Here is a 26,219-nt window from a genome sequence, read left to right on the forward strand (position 1 = left end):
TTCTTATGGAAATCCCTCCAGAAAGTCATACAGATTTTAATGTATTTTAATTTTTCCCAAAGGAGGAAATCAATGCAGTGCAAGAGGTGCACACACAGCATTGAGGTGTAGCTCTGTTCTTTCCACATCTTTCCCTGCTACAGCAGAAACCCCATATCCCTGCTAGTCAGTAAGAGGAAACATGCATTCAGTCTGTCTCAGCATTCAAAAGACAGTGCTTATAAACCTGGCCTCCTCACTCCACAGACTTAAATGCCAGCAGGGAAGCTGCTATTTTTGCTAAGTGATAGACAGGCTGTCTGTAGGCTCACGCAGACATCATCACAGGGAGTAACACGACATTTCCAATTAGAAGATTTCCTTCACAATGGTGAGAGCTAGAAACTTCCTGTACAAAATATAAACAAAGTTTAGATTCTGCCTGTGCTGAATGAGTCTCATAAATGCATGATGGAGACCAGATACAGCCCACAGGGCGTATGTTTGACACCTCTGGCCTATATGGACAGGAAATGGTTATAAATAGTCAGTCCCGTTTCAGTTCTCCAAAGACATAAATAATTTTGACACAGAGTGCTCAAGCACAAAGAGTCATTTGTAGACCACCCAGGAGACTTGCATTTAAATGACCTTTCTTTGCTTGTACAATCAATTACACTAATGTTTATTTCAAGAGTTGCAACATTTGTTCTTAAATGGAAGCAGCTCAGAGAAGCCATGTATATAATCCCACTTACTTGTTGGTAACTGCCTGCATAAACTCATCAATCAGTTCGTCGTATTGTTTCCCACGAACCCTCTTGTGTTTCAGTCCAATATAGAGTGGATCACTCAGGAGAGCCTAGGACACAAAGCAATTCTGTTGACAGCGTCTCTTCCATGGCTGGATGAAGATTTATGTGCCAGCCTACCCAAAAATTTTGCCTGTTGCAGTCATATTAATTTTACTCACTTTGCAGTGAAGGCAAGCTCACTTCGATTCTCCTGAGCAGAAAGTGTTTCTGTAAGAAGTAAGGTGCGCTGTGGACTATCGTTTTGTGGAAATAAAGTCGGAGGCATTTAATGCTTCTTGACTGCAGTAGGAAATGAGGCTCTGCATCCCCAAAACAGCACTACCAGGACTCCCTGCTGAGGTGTCTCATTCCCACTGAACAAAGCTGATCTTGTGTGGGGCTGTTCACTGTTCAGTCAGCACTTGATTTTGCACTGAAGGTTACCAGGAAAGGTGCTGGCCATAAACAGAACTTTGAGAAATTAAGATTGCCTGAAGTAACCTGAAATAACAAGTGTCACGTAGGCCTCTGGGTGCTAGCCCAGAGCTGACAAGAACCTGCGATCAGATGCTCCTCAGCCTTTCACCTAGCTAGCACTCAGCTCCAGCTATCTGCAGGTGTCAGTCAGGAAAGGGTATTTTCATACCAGATAAGTTTATTTTTCAGTGCCTGCCGTGAATATAAAACCAGGCCGCTCCTCCAGCCAGCTCACCAGGTGGTAAGTCAGGACCCCTAAGCCAACTAAACAGGACTGGCTCAGCATGGAAACTGCGTGTATTTTGGGAAAAATCACAGGACAAACAGTGGCAGGAGACAGGTGGGCCAACACCTAGGTTTGTCAGTTGCAAAACAGCTCATTTTCCCTTCTGATTTCAGGAACTGAATCATCAATATGAGAAGGGGATGAGCCATCACAAACCTATTGTCCTGAAGCTGTACGGGCCCCAAATATTGGCAGGTGGGCTAAACTTAGATCTGTTTTTACAGCCACAGCTGTTTTGCTTTAGAAGGAAATATGAAAGAGGTTTTCCTCTGAGTGTGATAGTTTAACTCTTCAGGGCCATGAAACAAGCAGACTGTTAGCATCACTTTGCTGACTGTTCCTTTGGTGCCATGGGCCTGTTCATGGAGTACAAGAGGGTCTCTTAGGCAAGGTGAGAAATGCCAAGCTTTGAAAAGACTGATTTGCTGAAAGAGCCTACAAATTGTTATGGACTGTCAGAAAGACAAGCTGTTGCTAAAAATGCAATATGTGTTACTCCATTCTACCTGAGATGCCTGTGTTAGCAAGACAGTCACCCTAGGCTCACCCTGTATTAACAGGCAGAGATGAACAGGATGAATGCCTACAGGAGATGCCAATTTCTACGCTGATAAATGAGTTTATTCATGGGGCAGAGTGTTGCTAAGATGTGCTGAGGGTTGGGTTAGGCTGGGTGTATGCACATGAGAAAGTCGTTAAACAAATAAACAAATTACTTGTATTGTGAGTAAATACATTGCTTACATTGCTGGAAAACAGCAACTTCTACATTGCAATCCCAACTGTGAAAAATACTTCCACAGAGATGTTCCTGGTCACAAGATGCACATAACCTTGGGCAGAATCAAAGTGCCCAAGCCTCAGAGACTGATTCTGGGAGTCTCTTTCTCTGAAAATAATTGACTTTTGGAGATGTCTAAGAAATTGGTGGTGCCACTTTGGTTTTCAGTGGTCCCTCCCCAGATGCTGTAATAGAAACAGATGGTTATGCATGGTCAGAAGCTTCCCATGGGTGGGGAAGAACTTACACCCAGGAGCTCCAGCTGGGAGGCTTAGAGCACACCAGCAGTTGGTGAAGCAGACCAGCATGGAGGAGGAGGAAGAGATGAAGACATTGCTCTTGGTAAGTTTGCAGACAACACCAAGTTAGGTGCCAGTGTTGATCTGCTCAAGGGTAGGAGAGCTCTGCAGAGGGATCTGGATAGGTTGGACTGATGGGCTGAGGCCGACAGTATGAGGTTCAAGAAGGCAAAGTGCTGGATCCTTCCCTTGGGGCACAACAACACCATGCAGTGCCACAGGCTGAGGGAAGAGTGGCTGGAAAGCTGCCTGTTGGGAAAGGACCTGGTGGTAGTGGTTGATAGCTGGATGAGTATGAAGCAGTGGTGTGCTCAGGTGGGCAAGAAGGCTGACAGCATCCTGGCTTGTATCAGAAACAGCATGGCCAGGAGGACAGGGAGGTGATTGTCCTTCTGTATTCAGCTCTGGTGATCCACACCTTGAACACTGTGTTCAGCTTGGTGCCCACCACTACAAGAAGGACATTGAGATACTGGAGTGTGTCCAAAGAAGGGCAACAAAGCTGGTGAGGGGTCTAGAGAACAACTCTTGAGGAGTGGCTGAGGGAGGTGGGATTGTTTAGCCTGGAGAAGTGAAGGCTCAGGGGAGACCTTACTGTACTTTACAGTTACCTTAAAGGAGGTTGTAGAGAGATGGGGATTGGGCTCTTCTCCCACACACCATGCGATAAGCTGAGGGGAAATGGCCTGAAGTTGCACTGGGGTGGTTTGGTTTGGATATTTGGAGAAATTTCTTTACTGAAAGGGTTGTGTGGCATTGGAACAGGCTGCCCAGGGAAGTGGCTGAGTCACCATCCCTGGAAGTCTTCAGGAAAGGTGTAGATTAGAGCTTAGTAACATGGTTTAGTGGTGGACGTTGGTACTAGGTTAAAGGCTGGACTAGATCTTAGAGGTCTTTCCCAACCTGACTGATTCTATCATTCCACGATTCTAAAGAGTTAAGCTGAAGTACAATGCACTATTGACTGGAAATTCCAAAAAGATATTTCCTTCTGTAGCCTCAGAAGGTCCGAACTCTGAGATCCAACTCTTCAGGAAAGACTATGGATCAGGCTGAGATGGGTACACCCTGTATTCCATCAGTCTCTGACAGGTCACTATATCAGAGCAATAAAACAGATTTGGGTCCAAGGACCGAAAAGGTAATTGGGAATCTCATCCTAGATGTCATCTATGGTCACTGATTTTTCTTTCTTTCTATACAATGCCCAGTGAGAGACACATGGGGCTCGAGTTAAAGATGTACATAAAATCTAGCTTTCCAGCAAACACAGGCTTATCTGAAAACACCAGGCACTCATGCTAACATCTGTCTTCATACACAAGCTTAAAGCTTTTACCCCCCCCCCCGATTTTTTATTTCTCTCAAGAAACATATGTTTGGTTTACTTGGGGTCAAGTGAGGCATAAGCACATTTTACATCAATGGACAAAGCCTGGCCATCACAAATAACTATAGGATATTCACTTTTAAAAAATACATCCTCCCAGATGTCCATTCTGGCATTGCTAAGATGTTGCACTTCAGCCTTTCTGAGCCAGAGTCATAAGGCAAAAATCTGCAAACAGATGGAGTCCTCCTGTCTGGTTATCATGTGTAGTAAAGAGTGCAATCTGACAAAACACTGAAATTAATCATTCTCAAACCACCCAGCAGGGATTCTCTATTTTCTGGCATATAGTCATCTCTACGCAGACAAGGGTATCTGTCTATTTTCTCACAATTACCACAAGAATAAATCTTGATCTTGCTCTCCGAAATCTTTTAACTCACATTGCCATACTGAAAGATGGAGCTGATCCTTCAGTTCCAACTGGCAACCCTCTTCTCACCAGGGGACCATAAGACTATTCAGCGTTCATTGCAGTTCCCCGTAAAAGTGTCTCGAGTATCAAACAGGAATGCAACCTGGTCACTTCCCTGCAGTGCTGGTCTAGCCATCGTCTCATCTTGGATGTCTCTGGCTCTGTCTTCACATTTAGGGAACTGGCCTCAGTTAAGTATTAATCTCAATTCCTTCTCCCCCCTGTCATATTTACGAAAAACTGTAAATCTTACCTCGTTGTCTGTACCAACATCCAGCAGGACAGGGAGACACTGTTGTGGGTGAACTCCACCACAAGCTGTGTACAAAGCAAGCTTTCCCACTGGGATACCCATGCCATAGCTTCCTAGATCTCCTAAACCGAGAATCCTCTCTCCATCTGTCACCACGATAGCCTAGGAGGATGAAAAGAGAGTGGTGTATGGTGTTGTCAGGGCTTGGTCAACAAAAATACTTCTACTGTCTTCATGCAAATGCCATTTTGCAGTTGTATTGTGCAGTGGATATTTGTTCCTTCTACGTGACACCACATAAATTGGCTGTCAGTGACAAAGGGCTGGTCATTTTGGAGTGGAGGCAATGTGGCTGACAGGTTGCTTCTCTCAGTGTGGGAGAGCAGCATCTCTGCTTGCCAGCACTTCAAACCACGTGTAGCAGAACACACCCAGCACAGCTCTTTCTGCATCCTCACCTGTACAACCAGGAGCTGCACAAAACAGATCTGGCCTTGACAGCCTCTCCTTTTCTTTTTTTTTTTTTTTCTGGAAAAAGAGCCCTGTACAAAAGTGTTCCTCCGTCCCATAGCCTTCTGTTATTCTCATTACTGTATCATTTCTTTTTGACAAGAAGGGAAAAAAAAAAAAAAAGCATGTTTAAAGATGTCCAAATTAGAATCCCAAAGGTGAGCTGTTCAACCCACCCTGTACAGCACTTGGACCTTAGCAGGCAAATGACCAAGCAGATTTCACTTAGCTTCACAAATTTTAGGTTAACTACTGTAATTGTCAGCTTTGTCCCCATGGTGAAGCACTTATTTGGGCAGTTCTGAAATGCAGTAAGAGCAGGAAAATACTGGAGTCCAGTCCCTCTGTGGGAGAAAAGCTGCAAAGACCACAACAAACTTCCACTTCCATCACTGTCCCAGCACTTCAAAGAACAGGGCACTCACATCAAATAGACTGTGGGCAACTCTAGTGCACAGTCTAGCCTGGGTGTCAAAGAAGAAGATGCAGAGAAGTTTTTTATTTGCTAATGAGCAATGTTAATGTCAAACTGAAGACACATGCATGTGCTTTAGTAAGAAATAAGAGAATGGGGGATCAGCAGCTATCTCAACAGATGTGCTTCCTTTTTGGGTGTGGATAATAAAGATGTGTTTAGAGTTGGGATGAATCAGCATTGCCTTGTTTAGGAATGGAGTAACTCTCCTTATGGACTTTTCTATTTCAGGGAGAAGCACATTGGTTTCTTTTGGTGTCCTTTCCCTGCATACTTCAGATGATTAAAGGGAGGAGACATGGAAGGACTTAAACTTTTGCACTGTGGATTTACAATGAACAATCAGACGCTTTTATTCAACATAAACTATACACACCTCCCTAGGCTATTTTCTCCCTCAATCTAAACCGCTGTTTGTAACAGGAGAAGAGAATTACATTACATTACATAGTTAATGAGTAAGCCTGAGGATAAACTAAAAATACACAGGACACGCATCTATTCTGCTTTTTACATTTATTTTGCCCTTTAGCAAAAAAAAAACACTCCGGTAGTTTCATGGTGGTAATGTGCATGATGCATTCCAGGGCTGTAGTGTACATAGTAATAGTGACAACCAATATGTAATAAGGATTATTTTGAAATGTTCCTCCTACACGCTGAATATTTATTGTTGTCCTGTTGCCAGTCCCTTGTCATTAAGAGTGAGAATTCCTAAAGGTAAATGAAAATTCAATGTAAAGACTATTAAAACTAGAATGACTATATATACCTATCAGGCCAGAGGCTGAACAAGCCCTGCCACAGGGAATTCACATTCATGACAGTGATACACATAATTACTCCATTTGGGGATGTTTTCCTATTTGTTTTTCTTTCTGAGTCAATGCAAAGTGTTAGTCAGTGATGGGAAAGTCTCTTTTTGGGTGTACTCCATCTGTTTTTGGGTGTGCACTCAGTTCTTTACCACACCCTGGATGCAATTGGGACTGGAAAGCAGTACTGGGAATAGGGAAAGCAGCAAGCACAGGCACTGCTACAGGTTTATCCAGAAACTGATGCACGTTACATGAAAAGAAATCAAAATTCTAACTATGCAGATTTTTTGTATTTTTTTTTATATTAAGTTATATTGAACCAAAATATTTCTCTGGAGCACAGATTCCCTTTCATCCAAATAAATAAGTGTTTTCAGGCAAGCCTAAAAACTTCTCCATAGCACTTACATTCTCTGTTGGTCCCAAAGATCTCCAAGGTAACACTAAAAAATACAGGAGCAACATTTTCGTTGCTGCCTGTGTCAGAGAGGGCAAACTGGATTCACATTTGTTCGTGGTTCTTTGGATTTAAAAAACAGAACAACAACAACAACAACAACAACAACAACAAAAAGCAAAGCTTCGGTGGATACCTGATGCACAAGCACATTAAAATAATGTTTTTGATTGCTCTTGTGATCAAAACTCAACAAACATGACGTTAATCTCTGTCTGGGCAGGACAGACCCCACAGACTGCACCACTGGTTTACCAGTTAGGAACTTGCTTTCTGCTTACAGCTGTGTTACAAATTTTCCTGATGGTTGTAGTCAAGTCTTTAGCTGAAACTTAGGTGTGTGTTCAAGTCAATCATCTAACCAGTTTCTAAGATTCTTTCATAGTTGATGGGGAGAGATGGAAACCTCCAGAGTGCATCTCGTCCCTCTGCTTTGGGAAGGGATGAAAGGAGCATTTCCCTTTGAAGATGCTTGTCTCCCTCTTCATTGTTCACTGAAGTACTAACAAGTGGAGATTACGCACCAGGTTTTCAGGCAGCTGATGTTAACTGAGATGACTGTGGACCATAGGCTGGGTGATCCAGAGCACTACGCTGATCTCCAAGCTGCTGAGGCAACACCAAAAGCTAAGTGCCACTGCTGGCATCCCCACTTCTGTGCAGTGATTGCATGAGGACAACTTTCTGAGGATGAACCTATACTCTGCTTTGAGTGTGCCAACAGAAAACACTATGTAGAAAGATAAGTGCGAGTATCCTTGTATACCAGTAATACTGTGTGGGACTCAAGAAGGTGAGTGTGCTTTTCAGGGGAACACCCTATGGAAAGGAAGGAAGGAAGGAAGGAAGGAAGGAAGGAAGGAAGGAAGGAAGGAAGGAAGGAAGGAAGGAAGGAAGGAAGGAAGGAAGGAAGGAAGGAAGGAAGGAAGGAAGGAAGGAAGTCAATCCAATAGCTTGCAGGGCAGCACACTTGTCTTGGAATAGGACATTTCTAGATTATCCTCATTCTGAAGTGGTTTGAATCCATTTCCCAGGATAACATCCTATCACAATGATATCTTGTATGATTCCCTGCATTCCTCCTGCTCTAGCTGGGCCATGGTGCAGAAAAGAGTGCAAAATTAATGAACCAGAGGGAAAACCAACAAGGGGAGGCACTGATAAGTGCTTCCCACATTTTATCCAATGTTTCTTCATAGATTCATTAGCCACCCTGGAAGAGACACACAAAAGAAACACTGTCCTACATGATTATGCTCAGAAATGGCTTCTTGCTCATTCCACTTCTGTCCCTTTGATTCTTTCAGAGCAGACCAGCTTCAATAGGAGGGGTGGAGGTGGGGCACATCAGAGCTTGGCTGAGCTTGCTAAGCACAGCAGAGAACTATTCCAGCCCTTCCAGGCAGAGGACTCAGACATATAACTTAGATTTCCCATTGCCACAGTCAATGCTACTGCCATGAAGCTCTAAGGAACCACAAAGGAAAAAGTGGGACAGCATCTCCAGATGTTTCTTCACTGCCTTTAATGGCACTTACTGCCGCTAGCGTTCCATGTGGTCTGAGCCTGTTCAAATACTGGGTCCCTCCAGGGACTTAGATGCAGTTCAGGTAACTCCCTACTTATCTGAAAATCTCGAGTGTTTAAATGCCTACCAGTTCAGGCATGGAGTATTCTCTGTACAAACACATAGGGAACCCTGCGGCCCAAAACACAGATAGTGATGTAATTAGCTACCTTTGTAGTCTGGCAAATTCATAAAGTAGATAGTCTGAATCTCCTTCATGGACTACTGCCCTTCCTATGGTCTGGTTTGGGTGCCAGAGAGCGATGTTTCAACAACAGTCTAATCTTTCTGTGCCAGTTTCCCCATCTGCAAAAACATACCTATTGGCCATAATGAGTTGTGCTCTCAATCCTGATCAGAAACAAATGGAAACGCTGAGATTTTTGGACAGAGCAAGGACAAAATATCTAGTTTGCATTTGTTCTCTATGGTTCCAAAGACAAAAAATATTTTTTCTGGAAACATGTTCAGTTTCTTTCTTTCTTTCTTTCTTTCTTTTTTTTTTTTTTTTTTTTTTTTTTCTTCTTAGAAATGGAATATGCTTGGAAGATTTTCACTGCTTCCAAACTTTCTTCCTGGAAGAAACAGCTTATTGATAGGAGACTGAACCTCTGTCAATAGCCAGGGAAATTCCCAAGCACATGTACTTTCAAACTGATGGAAGGAGGCAATTGGCATGACCTTTCTAAAGTGTTGACTTTATTTTATGCCAGGGACTTGCCCAGCTCTGAGCCCTACAGAAAAACACTTCACAAGATCACTTGTTAGGTGGGATGTCAGTAATTTCTTCAGCTGCTGGATATCAAACATTATTTGCAAAGTTGGGAGTGTTCTGGATGCTGCATGACTCATTGGGTTTGGGAAGAATCCTACAAGCAAGTCAGTTACAGAGATATCTTAAAGACCTTTGTATATCTAACAGGTTGTGAGTTAGCCACAGTATTCTTCAACACCTATATCTCAAATCTTCACCAAGGCCCTGATTCTGTATGAATTTATTATCATGCATGCTGTTTTTTTTGACCAAGGTCCTGCTGCCTTTAATAAAGATGTTCTTGACTACATGCACACATGAGAGATTCTCCTAGGTCCAACCACTAGCCTGGAAACTCTTTGAAGCAGGGAAGACTTTTTATCTTGTCCTTTCAAATAGGTAATTCTGTAATAATTCCAAATGGTTCCATTCAATATCCATTTTGCACCCAACTCCTTTGAATTTCCAAGCCCATAGAAGACACGCCACATACCTTAATATTTTCTTCAGGCCAAGAGTTTAGCATTGTTGCAATATGGCCTTTGTCATGGATGGTGATAAACAATCCCCTAGGGAAGAAAAAAAAAAAGAAAAACACTTGTAATAAAATTAGAAACTCCAAGAAAAAATAAAACAGGTGAAACTTAAAAAATCAAGGAAATGAGCTACAGAGCACAAAAACAGGCTATTTGCTTTCATGGAAAGGAGACAAGAGACTGCCAATATGAAGTTTAATTAGTTTAATTCTCATTTCAGAACCCCAAGGCTCAAAACCCTTAATGGCAACTTTACTCAACAGCCACTGGTGTTGCACATTTCACCCTTGTGAAATGTCATTGTTTTGTGGAGCAAACTCTGCCTTAGTTCAGAAGAGCTTTCTTGTTAAAATAATTCTGGTAACTGCAAGGAAGCCTGATGATTTTACCTTAACCCTTCTTATACAGTCTTTCATGAGGAGCTTATTGTTGGCATTTCAAACAGTTGAAGTATCATCCTTCTCACCCAGCTACCAATATCAGCAACTGCAGAGCTAGACATTTTGGGTCCCCTCTCTAGTCAACTGAGCTCCAAAAATTTGTAAGCCCTTCCAGAGTTTGACCACCTGGCCTATATGAGAGATGGCTCCAGGATGGAGCTGAATCACCAGAAATACAGAAATTGCTCCAGAATACAGTCTATATCAACAGACTGTACCGGGAGTCCAAACGACATTTTTTGGTATTAACTATACTGTAAGGAACTGAAGTTAAATCCAGCCTGAGCCAGTCTAAAGCATAGACCCTCTGGGTCTGGGGTTCTCACCAAGCCTTTGCCACGCTATGCCAGGTGATCTCAGAGAAGTCTGTTTTGCTCCTAGCAACTGTATCCCCTTTTGATCTTTGTCTCAAGGGACTGTAAACATGTCAAGAAAAGTTTGGCTTGCTCTGTTCATCTAGCCTGAGCTTGATAAGTAGCTGTGGCCTTGGGGCCAAGTCTACAGATACCTTAAAAAGGGCTCATATTTAAGAAGTGGAGATAGTGGCTGTCTATAACACAGGCTTTATTTATATTTATATATATTTATATATGACTTCACTCAGTAACAAAATGCTATACCTCTGCCGTCACTGCAAAATCAGTGGTCATTGTGAACCCATGTAATGTGAACATTCCGACCACATCAAACTTACCCTTGCAACACCATATTTTTCCTGAATATCTCACCCCAATTTTTGATACTTGCATTCACCTAATGAAAAACATCCAAAATTACAAGAAATGAAACAGAAAAATAAATCTTTGGATGAAGCCTCAGTACAAAGTATCAGCACTGGCAATAGCATACTTGACTGCACTACAACTAAACATTACTCAACACAAAGGTCATCATGATTTAAATGAAAATGCTCTCTTTTTAATAAAATTAGGAACTAGAAGACAACATTCTTGGAACATGCTTTAGACTTGTGGCTTACTTTTCTCCTCTTTGCTGTTATTACCATAAACAGTATCCTTACCAGGGATTCTTCCAACATCCAAGATAGTATTATTCACATTGATTAATCTCTGCTCAGATACTTTGAGATTTTTTGATGCTCTTTTTTAGCAGTGCTAACCCCAAAGCAGCAGCCTCCTCCATATGTGTCTCAGGGTAAATTGCTTACGTTGCTCATCAGCACAAATCAGGGGCTCTAACTTGATGACTTCTCTTGGCAGGCCGAGGCACACATTTTCATTGCCTTGTTATCTGCTCACAAAAGCAAGAGTTGTGCTGGTGATTAGCGTTGCGTTGGAAAGCAGCTGGAACAATGGAGAAATGCGTTTTGCTGCTTCCACGTCCCTACTATTGTTCAGCCCCTGTAAGTTCAGATCAGGTCACAGTTTGGGGTTCTAAAGTGAAATGTGAGCTAGTAAAAGTCTTATTTTTAGAGAATTGAAAACAACTTCCATTTTAAGTCCCTATAAGTGATGAATAAACAAACATCATTAGGTTACTCTCTCTGGCATGGACTTCTCTCATACAACTCTTCCAGGAGGGCAGATATCTTCCCACGGTCAATTGTGGGAATCCTAATAAAAAAGCCTTTTTCTCTGAAAAGAAGAAAAATAAAAGTCCTGACTTCAACACTGATCAAGACACAATCACAGAGAAAGATCAGAAATACAAAGAAGGAAAGTAATGGTTCATTTATTCAGCATAAAATAAACAGTTAAATCTGTGCCCAGTAACCAATGAACTACATGTAATCACATACGCATGGCCTATCTCAAAGGCATTATTCACAGATGTTAATCTTCATAAACAAGGGGTGCTGTATTGCTGCCATCCACGTTTAGAGGAGTTATTAACCAAGACTTGAAAGCACAAATTAGTAACATCATTGCAGATACTTCAAGTTATGACATGCTTGTAAAAAGAGTGGTATGGTTTCAATAAGCATTTTCCATACACAATAAAGGCAACCTCTTAGTTGTCTAGCTGTGTGCCTCACACATTCTGATTGCTTCAGTACTGCCACGAGTACACCAGCTATTCAACCTCAGGAAGACACTCACTGAGCACAGCAGAAGCTGAAACCCAACTGTTTGCCCACCACCAGTCTTGCTGCTAGGTGAGCAGTGAACTGTTTCACACAAAGTAGAGAGGGCAAATGCCCACTGCCTCAGAAGAGCTCCTGACTCTGTTTCCTTGGGAGGACAGTGGAACGGTTTCCACTCCTGTTGGACCAAGGAGAAGAGAGTCTGGGCCTTTTAAAACCTGAAGACTGCTCTGTGTTGCTCAGGAGAAGGGCCCTGCCTGCTATCACCATGGTATGTTTTGCCTGAGGAAGGACTGGCCTGGCTTTGATAGCTGAGTTGGTGGCTGAGAACCAAGCACCCCTCTCAAAATTTGCATTCCCTTTCTTAATATTATGTTTATTTGATGTTAAGCAGGACCCTCCATTGCATATGCTGGCTTTCATGGACCCTTTTCTGGAAAAAAAATGGCTATGACATATATTGACACTGCATTCAGACCGTGACATGGACCAGGTTCTCAGTCCTAGCTGCTTCCCTCTGCAGTCACATGCATAGAGCACTTCAGAAGAAAAACTGCTCCTTGTTTTACTCTGGGCAAAACTGGATGGCTTAATTTAGACTAACAATTAGCACACTAATGGCACTACCAGCTTTGGAAGGGAAGCCTCTAGGAGCAGAAAGGGCCATCCATCAGGGGAATGTGATGTCTCTCACTGACACAACCGCATGGGGAACTGGGCACAGCCTCATATATTCCTTCATCACTGAACCAGAGAGCCAAAGGCCCAGTTTCAATAAAACACAAAAGCTTCCAGTGCCTCTAGGCACCCAGCTGGAGCACATTCCTGAAGCTGTTCCAAGCTCTCTGGCCTCCACTTGGTGTTCAGGCATTCAGAAGGTGACTCTGGTAGTGGTGAGCTGGAAGATGCAGGTACTATGAAATAATGACTCTGACAGCCAGCTCAGCAACCTCACCGTGTTTTTAAGAAGATGGCAGAGGCACATACCAGATTTTAGTCAAAAAGTGACCTTGCATTCAGGGGTCGTAGGTAAGTCCTCATTCTGAGTGAGCCCCATAAGAGTCATGCTCGTGCACCTGACAGTAATGGTTACCCACAGAGATGAGGTGGCCAACTTATCCACTGCAGCAAGATATCTGAAATTGGCTGAGGGTTAATCTATCCTAAAATCACTTCTGCAAGCCAGGCAGAAGGAATAAACAAGCTGTGCACGCTGAACTCAGCAAAAGGTTTGCTGATGACTGAATAGGTGAGAGTAGCAGCCAGGTTTCGCTCATGGGTATGTAGTTTATAGGAGAGGTAGCAGGAGCAAAAGCTTATTTGTGCCTCGAAGGACAGCAGGTAGAGCTCTGAATACTAAGAGAGACAGGCTGGTCCATGTGGACCACTAGTAAATAAGAAACATTCAAGTGGAAAGAAAATCAATTAACTTGATTTTCTTTTACTGAGGAAAAGATGCAGGCTAAGCATTCTGAAGAAAGAATGCAAACTAAACAACAAATTCTGCCTTTACCACCGTATCTTCTCCATCTCTCTTGAGATTATGTTTGATAAAATGCTTCAGATAAATGAAAAGTCAGTGAAGCTGTTTTACTTGAATCCATTTGAGATTCAGTAAAAATGATTCAATTAAAATAAAATGCCCTCAAAACTCACCTATGCCAAGGCACTTGCCATTTTACATGGATTTAGCCGTTCTCCCTTGGAGAAGAAGCTATGTGTACAGCTGGAAGCCAGACAAACATAAAGGGCTAAAAATACAAGAAATAGAGCATAGTAAAAATGAGAATGTACAAACTGTACTGCTATTTCTGGTTAAACAGTAGCTTTTGCGGAGCTGTTAACTTTGTGCAGGTAATTCAGAGTTGGGAGTGCTTCGCTCTGCATTTGTTAGGGTTTCAGAGCTTCAGTCTCTTTTTTTTTTCCATTAATATCACTGGTTTCACTACAGCCTTCCTTAGTTACAGTGGAAGTCAGACTAGGTTTCATTGTGCCACTGAGCACATCTGTAAGGATCCAGGAGACCTCAAGGAGTGTTACTACTTATTAATTTGTCACAGAAACAATTCTGTATGGATTTCAGCAAGTCAAGTCAAGCTGTCTGAACTGGACTGCTGGATTCTGCAGACTGCTGGCCATCATTGCAGAATCTGTCAGAGCGGTTGGATATGTTCACCCACACCACACAACACGTTTTCTCATGCCTAAACCAGAGAGATTTTCTTTTCTTTTCTGGTTTTGTTCTGGCTACATGAAGTGCTCCAAGAATTATAAAGCTACACAGCTTACCATGCACACAAGTTGAAGAATCCTGCTGTAAGGGTTAAATCTTGGCAGTTCTGATGGCATTATGAAAGATACACAGTGAAGACAATCCCAGAACTGCAAGGCTCATTTTAGAAAGAGTTCAGGGACAAGGGAGACAGGACAGATTGGATTCAAGGATGCAATACCAGATACTGGTGGTAGCTTTTTAGAATAACATTAATTTCTTTAAGACATTTTGGAAGGAGCAAATTGTAACATGCAAATTTTACCAGAATATAAAAAATATATTCTGTAATGCTTTTATTCAATGAGAGGTTACTTCTTCAAAAAGGCAAAGTAGTGTTCCCCTTTCTGATCTTCATGGTTAGCAATGCTGCATTGTGAGCTATTTCTCCTTAGAAGAAACAGTGTGTGGTGGAGCCAGGAGTGTTATCTCTAAAGCACTGTTGTTTATTAACAGAGAATGTGCAAAGCTTCATTTCCCAAAACACAGAGTGGAGTGAAAAAGCTTACGCAACTTATTTCCTCACAGCTCCAAATCTCTCCTCATTTTCTACCCAAAAGTCTCTCTCCTTTTTCTTCAGCAACTGCTAGTGCTTTTGCAGTTGTGCTTGCAGCACTCCTGGTGTTGCCTCTTCCCACTTTTATACCTACTGCTGCCTCTGACATGTAGTCAAACAGAAATCCACTGCAGTCCATGCCTTTGCTTTTCTAGGCTCCATGTAAAGCTCTTTGGCCACTGTTGTACTTCTGTTACAGTGTTGTTCTGTGCTGTGGTTTTGGGTAGCACTGATGACTTTAGTTGCCTGTTTATACCCAGAAAATTAATGGCCTCTCTACATTATCATAGGTGATGACGGGCAGCAATTATATTGACCAACGTTACCATCCTGGTCAAAAGGCACAGAAGAGCAGAGCAGATGATGGCACCGGCTCACTGATTTGTATACTGGCATGAAGCTAGCCTTTGTTCCATGTGTACTTCCCTCACTGACTGAGATAGGAACATATTTCTATGGTAGTTATGTCCTTGTGGAGGAAAAGAAACACCTCTAGAAGGATCTAAAAACCTCAGGAGTTGTAAAGAGTTGAAAAGCACAAAGAAAACCACCCAACCAATGCAGCTTCATCTTTCTTTTCCTCCTTCACTCATTTTCTCCCTCACTACTTTAGAAGGACTATTCTAAGAAGAGGAGGATACTTTCTCAGTAAGGGAGGAATGTATTTGCACACTACTATCCAATTTTTACAGATACTGCAATGGTCAGGCTCAGTCAAGGTTTGGTATCTAGCAAGAAGAACACAAAAAAAACAAGTGCAAATTCCAAGTGCTGTATGCACAGCAATCCATCCATCAGTCTTCTTTACCAGATCTCAGAAGCATCAAGAAGCATCAAGGATGTGTTTTTTTTTAATTGTCTACCAACATTCTTTGTATATAACTACTTGTTCCTGAGAAGAGGGACTGACGAAGGGAAGAAAATGAAAATGGTAGCCAACGTCCCTAATACACACTGCTTTTCATCCAAGAAAAGACAGGGACACTTGCAAGGAGTCTTGTTCTGTGTGTGTGCATGTAATGAACTGGAAGGCTAAATCATGAATATGGCAACAAAAATCAAACTTTTGTTACATTTTTTTTCCATTTCTTAAATTCTAGTCTGGGTGCTATGATGAGAATTTGCTCCACAAGTAAGGACTGACCCAGGTGGGTCAGCATTAAGAAAACAAATATACTCAGAATAGTTAAATCAGACAGGCAGGCATCATAATTCAGTGCTTTCATCCAGACAGGAAAGGCTCATTCGCAGAATAAAAATGCTCAAGACAAAGGTTAAACATCTGAAAAACTGAAGGTCATGAAGACCTGCCCACATTAAAGTCCCTGACTGTTTTGACTTGGTAGGGCCTGAACTTCCCTCAAAATGGGTAGGAAGTCCCCAGGAAGCCATTATTTAAAGAAGCAACAAACAAAGGAGATGAGTCACATCTCTGCCAGCATCCACGGACTGCATGAGGCTGCTGCTGAACAGCAATGAAGAAGTTGTGAGACACTGGTCAGAAACCTGCACTGAGATATCATACATTGTAAAGGGCTCTGGTTTGGAAGATCTTACCTCTTACCTTTGAAGATCACCCAAATATCACCTTTGAAAGACATGGGACAAGCTGGCCCTCTACAGTGATCACAGCCATTGCCTCGCATAAAGGCACAACACTCCTGGAAAGCTTTGAGCAAGACTGTCTCAGAATGATGCTGAGATTCACCTGGCAAAATTATCTTCATGCTCAGGAAAGAAAACAAGTTGGCTTGTCCTTGTGGAAGGATGCCGACTGCTCCTGTAAGCCACTCTGTGCTGTTTTGGGTTTGGTTGCACTATACCTGAAGCCCAGATGACTGCTGCAACAGGGACATACACACAGGAGGGATCAGCGGACAGCCTTGTCTTTCATTGTCTGCTAACCACAGAAAATTGTCCCTGCCTTGCCAGAAGAATATGCTAGATGACACACTCTGTGGATTCAAGGCTAGTCTGTCCTAGAGATGCGGTAAAATGTGGTTACAGTACAGCCCTACATTTGGTTTTATTTATTTACACCTTCAAGACTCATGCACAAAATTAACAGGTTGAGCAACATGAGTTTCTAGAGACGTTTCCACCAGCTGCACCCCTACTGTTGATTTTTTGGTTCAGGTCTCTGCCAGAACAGGATAAGAGCCTTCAGGAACAACAAAATAAACTTTGAAATTGCTTGGCTCTTTTAGGGAGCTCAAGATTATAAATGCCTGAGGGCTACAGGCTTTGGAGAGAAAGTATGTGCTAGCATGCACTGATTTGTCTAAATACAGTACAGCTTATCATCACATTGGACAAAATCTCTGCGGTGATTCACCAGTTATTTTTTCAGATTTGTTTACAATAAAAGCCAAGAACTTTCTGTTGGTTTAGATAATTTTGTTTGTAAATTGTAGGGCACTGAGCAGTGCACTGAGGTGCTATGGAAAAATAACAGAAATAGAGTACAGTCAACTACTGATGAAATTTATAGAGATCCATAAGGCAAAATCCTGTAATTTAAGTATGCTATGAGATTTAATTTTAAATAACCTGCAAGGTGAATGATTGCATTAGTACTATAAGTGTTTTTAAACTTGTCATCATATATTTTAGGCAGGAAAACCAAAAGTGTGGGAGCAGGCTCCAAGGTACACTGATGGAAGATTCACTCTCCATAACCCCCTATACACACACAGGGAACTCTCTGTGATCCTAAGGGAAGGCAAGCAGCTAAGCTGTAGGAAACTGCTGAAGATCAGGAACAGACTGATTTGCATGTGTCCATAAGGGTAATGGCTCCCAAAGGCAGAGAGCAATGCGCACAGCCTTCAGTGGAAGCTGCAGTGCTTCAAGTTCTTTGGCATAACCCAAACCCTGCCCCAGCAGGATGGTTCAGATCAGAGCCTAAAGCTAAGCTTTCATATCCATGTCCAAGTCTTTCATGCCAGTAACACTCAGCACTACTTTTAGCTGTTTTTCCAGGAAATGGGAGCTTATGCAATCATTCTGTGTCCCCTCTTACCTGCTGGTTCATCTGAAACAAATTTATCAGAAAGGCAAAGGTCTCAAAAGATGTTTGTTTGTTCCTATGCTGTTTTATAGAAATCACTGTTGAGATTAAGGGAAAAGATAAAGGGGTTCGTGTCCCCAGCACTCTGGAGAGGGTAACACAGACCTGCCCCTGACAATTACTTTGACAGCTGGCCAAAAAGACAGCTTGCAGCCAGACACAACATGCGTTCCTTCACACCTCATTCCTACCGAGCCCTCACTAGCCCAGCCCTAGCAAAGCCTCTCAGCCTGTCTCGGCTATAGGAGTAAGCAGAAAGCAGAACAGCAGGAGAAAGCTGCCTGCAGGGAAAAACATATGAAAAAAGAGGATGGGTATGGGGGTCTCAGGGTCAAAAATGCAGAGACGGGAAAACAGAGGGGACCCGAAGCTGTGCTCACTGCTCCCTAGAAAACTGGTGATGGAAGGGGAGAAGCAACAGCTTGTGGGGGTATATGGTGGAGCACAGGCAGATAAGGGAAGAGATCAAAGGGATGTGGAAGGGAACAAAAAGTATTGAAAATGGGAAGTGTAAGGGGACAGTGGACAGTGTTTGGAAGAATTCTGGATTCATTGGCTGTGCTAGTCAGGAAACAGCCTGAAGAATAAATAGCCCTCTCTTCTTCCCCATGGGGACAATGGTGGAGAAAGACCATAGTATAAGCACTGATATTGGTCATTACACGGCAATGTAAAAACATGGAGGGGTGGCATTAGGTTCCCAACTAATCTCTGCTACTCATAGTCTAGGACTAAGGGAGGAGGCGGACAAACCCACATCGCTTCTGGCTTGTTACAAGTTGCTTGCTCCTACTGGATTCTCAGGATGAAAAGGTTTAACCAGAGAACTGTCATAGCATGGCATAATTCAACAGATACATTCTGATTGTGTTTCAAAGCTTCAGAAAACGATTCTTTCCATGTCATTTTCATCATTGGTGTTTCAACAGTGGTGTCTAGGAGGAGCTCTGAGAAGGTCTGTGTAGGGATTCAGCCCCTTGAGCCAAGGGCAGGGAAGGAGCCAAGCAGGTCTGCAGTGTGGGGGCTGATTCTCGCTAACCCTCAGCACCCAGAGCTCCCTTTTTGCTCATGAATCCAGGACACTCATAGCTCCTCTGACACCTATGCATAAATTTACAGATGCACATGGGTAAAGACCAGTGCTTTGAGGTGAGACATAAGATAACACGACCCTAGGATCCTACCAACCAGCAAGAGTAGGCACTTCTCAAATTCAGCATCCTTTGCTCTATTTAAACTCATCATGCTCAAGCAGCTTGAAGCCCCCATCTGAAGAACAACTTCAAGAACATGAAAAGCTGGCTAACCCCTGTTATTTTTTGCCTTTTGGAGGCTGAATCCTAGAGCAGCCTGTGTGTTGGACCCTGGCAGTATCTCAGCAATTGGAAGATGACAGGATTAGAAAGAGAAATGTGTTGGGATGGGCAACCAGTGCTATTGCCCGTGGATGTTGACCAAGAAGCCCTTATCTTTTGTAACTGCTAAGCACATAATGTATTCTATTTTCCTTCATAGTAGAGGTTAAAGTGGGATCAAAACTCTCTGGGAAGCTAAATTAAATCCTACCCTGATTATATTTCCTTCCTGCACTGAGAAATTTCTTCCAAGACCCACACCTTTGCTTTTTAAAGTACCCTGCAGGGAACCCCAAGATTGAACACAAAATCAGGACAAAGTTTGACCAAAAAAAAAAAAAAAAAGTATTATATTGACAGTAGCATAGCAATGAACTTTCAAATAAGTTAAATCTAACCTGGCATGTTCTGTCTTAGTGAATTCACCTATTTTATTTTATTTTATTTTATTTTATTTTATTTTATTTTATTTTATTTTATTTTATTTTATTTTATTATTTTATGTCCCATAAATTGTAGCAAGTACAGAGCCTATCAGGAGCTTTTACAGTAAGTCATCCACAGTCATATGCTGTAGATGTGTGTGATTTGCCCGTTGTCCAAATGTTTGAATTGTGTATTTGAATTGTGTATTTGCATGCAGTTTTCCCTTTGGTGTAAGTAAAAAGGCACTTCCGAAAATACAGAAGAAAACAAGGAGGCAAGAATTACCTTACCAAAACACAAAACCCTACACTCTGTGTAGACCATAGACCTGTTGGGAAAATCTGTGGCAATTGCAAAACACTTCTTCATGTTGCCTGTTGATTTCTCTTCTCTTTCAGACATGGATGCCCTGCTACTAGAGGATGAGAGTGCTCTGGCACAGCTATTATACAGCAGCATGACAGAAAATCTCACAGTTGCCTTGCAGTGAAGCAAAAAATAAAAATTCAATTAAAATTTTATAATAAAAATGCAACATTTAAAAATATAAATATATAAATGACCAGTTAAAAAAAAATTGTTCCTTTTTAAAAATTGTCCCCAAGTCACAATGCATGGTCTATGGAAGGCTGTTAATACAGCCCAATGGATATTGCTATCAAAGGTTTTCATGATAGTTGGTGTTATTTCCCCTCCAATTTACATCCTGGTATTCATTATTCTAAATATTTCTTCTCCCTCCTCCCTGCCTTTGACATTTTTTGTTTAAGGTGGGGTTGTTCCTTGTGGCAGCAGCACAGATTTATGCCAGATTAAATGTGAACACATCCTCTTGAATTTCCTTCTCCAGGTCAAACGCTTCTTTTGGCCAGCTCCACCTCTTCCTTTGAGCTTCTCCTGGTAAACCAGGGAATTTCAACAAAATCCAAATCATCTCTGGCAGCAGGATAATGCCTGACCTTCACAAGTTAATTTGAGATTATGCTGCTAACTATAGTGGGCCCAAGACTTTATGTCCACAGAAGTGTCTCTTCAGTGTCAGAGCTTTTTCATGTATATTTTTTCTTAGGAAAAGTAAGGGAGAAAGAGAGAAGAATGGAGATATGGAAGGAAGAGCACTGACAAATTTTCTAATGAAGAAACCTATTTGAATCCTTCTTCATATCCATCCCAATGTAACAAGCCTGGTAGAACCTCATAACCCCAACAATATCCATCCTATGTCTCCAGTCTTCACAGTACCTGAGATCACAGGTGATGCAAAAGACTTTCTGTCCTTATGCCCAGGAGCTCCTTTAGCTCCTCTCCCCATTTTGTGTGCCACTTTACTGAAGCGAGAAGAGAGCTGGGACAAGGATGGGGGTAGAGCATGCTGAAACAACCTGCCTGGGAAAAGCAGGGTCAGCACATGGGAAGCAGTGGGAGCTCCTGAGCCAGTCCACCATCTCTCAGCAGGGGTTCTGAGACAGGCTGAGTGTTCACAGCAGCCCTGGGCTCCCTCTGTGTTTGGTGTTTCCTCCTCACCTTCTCCATCCATGCTCTTCTTGTTGCTCCATAAGCTGGTCCCAAACTTAGGACTGTTTCCCAGCTTAACCCCTGCCAGCCTCTCAGGGCCTCCTGACTGCACACCATGGTACTTTCCACAGATCCCTACATTTCACCTGTTACAAAACCAGCCTGCTCATGGTGGTGTTATTTAAACACAGATCATAAAACACATCAAACTCATCCTTCACTGATTTCAGCTATTTCTGGAAGCAGTCTGAACCTTGCTGGTGGCAACATGAAACGTTATGACAGCCAGTGTTTTTGCAAGAATTACGGACCACCTAGAAGGATTTCAAAACATGAGTTTCAGGCCAACAACTCAAAATCCATCCTTCCCACTCACTTTTGGTCTTCACTGTTTTATAGAAGAGGGATCGCAGGCAATTCACTGGTTAGTGACAAACCTATGAGGTTTACGCCTTTGTTCTAACATCTGTTTGTTCTGGGGTTAACGTGTCCAGAAATGGCAGGTAACTTTATTTCCTGCTGCTTTGATTGAACAACACAACTGAAAAAAAGCCCTCAGCAGAGCCAGATCTGTTGACAAGACAGTTTTGTAGATTGACTGATGTTTCACTTGTTTCATTGATGTTTCATTTTTCATCAGGGGCAAAGATCATTATTCTGTCAGACTTAATTTTAGCACATCTGCATCCTGTTAGCTTTCATTCTCTGAACTCAACTTCATCCCAACATGTTTTGTATTGTTCTGCAGCCAGTCCTCGAGGACATTTACATCCCCAGAAAAGGACAGTGAACCCAGGCAAGTTTTGTCTGTCCCCCTAGCTTTCCTCTGGTGGTGATGCACCAACCTGTTCCAGTCCTGCTCTCAGGGGATGCCAAAAGCTTTTGCAGAGCAACTGACAGCTCTGTATTTTTGAATACCAATATGCTTATGAATTATCTGCTGTCTCAACAGGCTGTGGGCTTATGCCACTATAATAAACTGTTTCTTACTGTTATGAAAGAACTAAAACCCTGATTCCATGCCCTGAAGTAAGTTCTCTTCTCTTCTTTCTCTTTGTGAAAAAATATGGAGTCTCTTTTCAAAGATTCTGTCACTATTTTTTAATTGTGAAACTGATCCTCCAGCTTAAAAAATACCTTTTAAACTGCATTGCAAGTGTTCAGTCCAGTGCTGTATAAGGAACTCCACAATATTAATTATAAGTACATTTTACGCTGAAAAAGAATGAAAAAGCAAAAGGTGAAAAAAGTCATAATACTATGCACTTATGCATTAATATGCTTAATAATATGCACTTTTCTTTGCAGAGGACTTTGCTTCTTCAATCTAAAGCAAAAAGGACTCCCAACCACAGTCTCAAGACTTTCAGGGCTAATGGAAGCATTTAATAGGATAACAGTGACTCTGCTAATGGGATCAATCAACTAAGATTCCTCCTCTCTTTCTTTGTTTAGTGTCTCAGAAAGCTGCAAGCCCTGCTCTCTTATATTTAATTCCCTCACTCTAGAAAATTTCTGATGAGGAAAAAGGATCCCCAGACTTTGAAGAGCAAAGGTCCCACGTTCCTTAGGTCCACGTTCCTTAGTACCTAAGGTAACATCTCCCTTGCATCCAGCTACAATAAGGCATCACCATGAGCAAAGCTGCCTCCCTGAAGCCTTCAGGCCTTCAGCAACTTGTTTTCCTGCTTCTGCACATCCCTTTCCCCTCGTCAGCACTACTCTTCGTGCAGCTGGCGGTGAACTGGCTATCCAGATTACTGCTAGCCTGGCCCAAAAAAGACTTGGATCTACTCCGATTTACTCCTGAACCAGATCATCGCACAGCTGCATGGACATCTGTGCAGGCACGAGAGCAGTGGAAGGGAGGAGTGAATAAACAGGGATGGATCAGGTGGGGCTGCTTCCTTCAGGGCCCGTGACCACAGCAGCCCTGTGCTGGGGACCCTGGCACTGCTGGCAAAGCTGTCACATGAACAATGTCAGGGAGGACCACAGAGCTCCCTCTCCAAGGAGGGACAGCATCTGAAGTTGTACAGCTCCACAAAAACCTCCCCCAGGGCCAGGTCACCCTGAGCATCTACACGTCTTACACTTCTTGTTACCTTGGGACACTATTTCCAGAACTTCTGAAGACAAACATGGCAGCACGTTTTCCTAAGAAAACTACAACCCCAAGACCCCACGACACCAACTGCAGAGGAGCATAATCTGAGAAGCCCACAAGAAGTGAGCACATGTGCCTACCCTACATTTACACTCCTCTTGTACCTGTTACTGGCCACTGCTGCAGGCAGGATCCACAGCTAGAAAGACTTCCCTTTGGATACAGTTGCTCTTCTCTTGCGCTTGTTTAATGGTCTGCTTTAGCACTGAGGAGAGATTTTGACAATGTCCTGACCACAAATGTGACAGAGGTCCTATAGTTTCGTATTTCAACTTGCACTCAATTTGCACTTGCAGATTACACAATTTCTATTTTTTTTTAAATTTAAAAACACAGAATAAATTATTATAAAATAAAACTGTACTTTGGCTTGAAGATTTTAATGTTTATGGCATGACTTTGAATAAGTGAATATTGGTAGCTCAGCAGGGAGCTGTCTGGGAAACAAGATAGGAAAAAAGTGATTCAACAGAGACACCTTCCAGCAAAAATTTCAGCGTTCTTAGGGGACAGTGCCAGAATGTTCTTAATATTTTGATGGTTCCACGTCTCTTCCAGACATTCTAAAAACCAGAGTTTCCACCACGCAGGAAGAAGTCTGAGGCCTTAGCAGATGAAAAGCCTGCTTGGAGAATTTAAAGGTACTCCTTCTAGAGAAAGGCAAACTCCTACATATGGGGAAGGCAGAGACAGGAACCTGCCGGGGCACCTGAAGGCAGGGCCTTTACCCAGGCAGACTACAGGCATCACAGATAAGGATGTAAAGAATTGGATGTTTGCAAGTGCTTTTTTTTCTAGTAGCTCTTTTCTACTGCTAAACAGAGCAAACCTGTGTTTCTAGACTGCTGGCTGCCTGGCTTTAGAAAAGGAAAGGACAGAAGGTGCCAAATCCCACTGGGAGCAGGCAAGCCTGCTTACCTGTACAGGATGCTGGAGCCCCAACGTGGGAGGAAAACCAAACACCAGCTGTATAGAAGTGCAGGTAAAAAGCTTGTCCTTAAGAGATTGTACACAGAGATCAGAAAGGTAAAAGAGGCATCGAGCCCCGCGATTATGACAGCAGTAGATGGCAGACAAAATCTGCAGCCATGCCAACACTGATAAATGTATTCTGATGAGAGAAGCCCTGCTGGACCTCTTGGGGATAATTTCGGATGCTCTTATATGAGACTTGCTTTGTAAGCAAGTTACTTGTGCTTTAATCTTACCAGGTTCAGCCTTCAAACATAAAACCAAGCACTAATGGGGCTAAAAGAGACCTCAGAGCAGGAGGAGGCTTATTGCATTTACAGGTCACTAATTTCTGCTGCTGAGGCTGCAGAAAGACTGCATAATATTCTAGAGACCTCCCTCCTCAGCATAAGCTGTGTTGTATACAAGTCAATCCACATTGGAGCACCATGGGATATTTTAAAACTGAGACATCTTTCATCGCCCCTACCTGCTCAAGAGCATTAAATGTGACAGTTTAAATGAAAAGGTAATTGCTTCAGCAAACATTCAAACTTTCCTGTTGCTCAAAGAGTTGAGCTGGGAGGTTTTGAGAGATTTTGATTCATGGGAGAGATGATCCAAAACCAACAAGACAAAGTTCACAGCAGAACATCTAGCGAGGAGAAGTGATGAGTACAATTATAAATTTGCACGTATCTGGAGGGGTAATAACATCAAAGAAAGGATTCACAGGGAGAAGACAAGGAAGCAACCAGCCACTGTGTATGACTCAGCAGAATGATGAGGGCACGCTGGGATGTGTTAGCAAAAGCAAGAAGATATCTGCTCCACTCCCCTCAGCGCTCCCTCGTGAGGCGGTGCTCACTCTTCTGTGATGTAAACATAGCCAAAAGGGAGACTCCAGAGTGGGACAACCTGCATGTAGCAGCAACAGCTACAGGCAAGAAAACTACCAGGCTGAACACGATCCCAGCTTTCCATTCTGAAAAGGCTATTGTAGAGGGGATTACATCTGCAGAGAACATTTAGGTTATATGTTAGTGGAAAAATACTTTCTGCTCATATGAGAGTTAAGTAGTGGAATGGGTCATGTAGGACAGCTTTATTGCAGATTTAAAATAAAATGCAATCAGCTAATGAACAGGATTATGATAAGGCTTCCTGTGACAGCAAAACAAAACTGAGTGGCTTGGAAAACCTCTTCAGCTCGAGGCACTATGTTCTTCCTAAAACAATAGTGAAATATATCAGGGTGTAAGTTTTATGTGGTCATCATTTTGTTTTAAAAACCTTCCGGTACAAAAAAAAAATAGGTTAGAAGAATTACCTTCTCTGATTATCAATGCAGCTTAGGACAACTAATATGTGAAAAGCTAATAATTTAATCTTTAATATTAATTCCTGAGCTCTCCAAACCTGCAGGTCCCAATAATTTTAGCAGAAAGTGTTGGCATCCTACCCTGAGGTGCGTGCCTTGCAGGTAAGCTTCCAATGTACGTTACTTGGTCCAGGAGAGAAGGTATTTATTGTAGGACAATTAGACACAGATCTACAAAATAAGCATGTATGAATGCTAATTTTAATCTCATCACTTTGCACAATAGCTCTTTTCTTTTTGGAACAATACCA

The 26,219-nt window shown here is 42.4% G+C and overlaps 1 protein-coding gene across 1 annotated transcript in view; it reads right to left on the bottom strand.

Moving 5' to 3' along the window:
- ME3 (malic enzyme 3) overlaps positions 1–26,219 on the bottom strand; it is a 123,082-nt gene that overhangs the window by 28,020 nt on the left and 68,843 nt on the right. The window contains exons 4-6 of the mRNA XM_084282485.1: positions 9,749–9,824; positions 4,675–4,836; positions 738–841 (exon numbers count right to left, since the gene is read on the bottom strand). Of these exons, the coding sequence (XP_084138611.1) occupies positions 738–841; positions 4,675–4,836; positions 9,749–9,824 (342 nt within the window). The remainder of the gene's footprint in view (positions 1–737; positions 842–4,674; positions 4,837–9,748; positions 9,825–26,219) is intronic.

Source organism: Netta rufina (genome assembly GCF_964035555.1).
Source record: "Netta rufina genome assembly, chromosome: 1".
Classification (NCBI taxonomy): domain Eukaryota; kingdom Metazoa; phylum Chordata; class Aves; order Anseriformes; family Anatidae; genus Netta; species Netta rufina.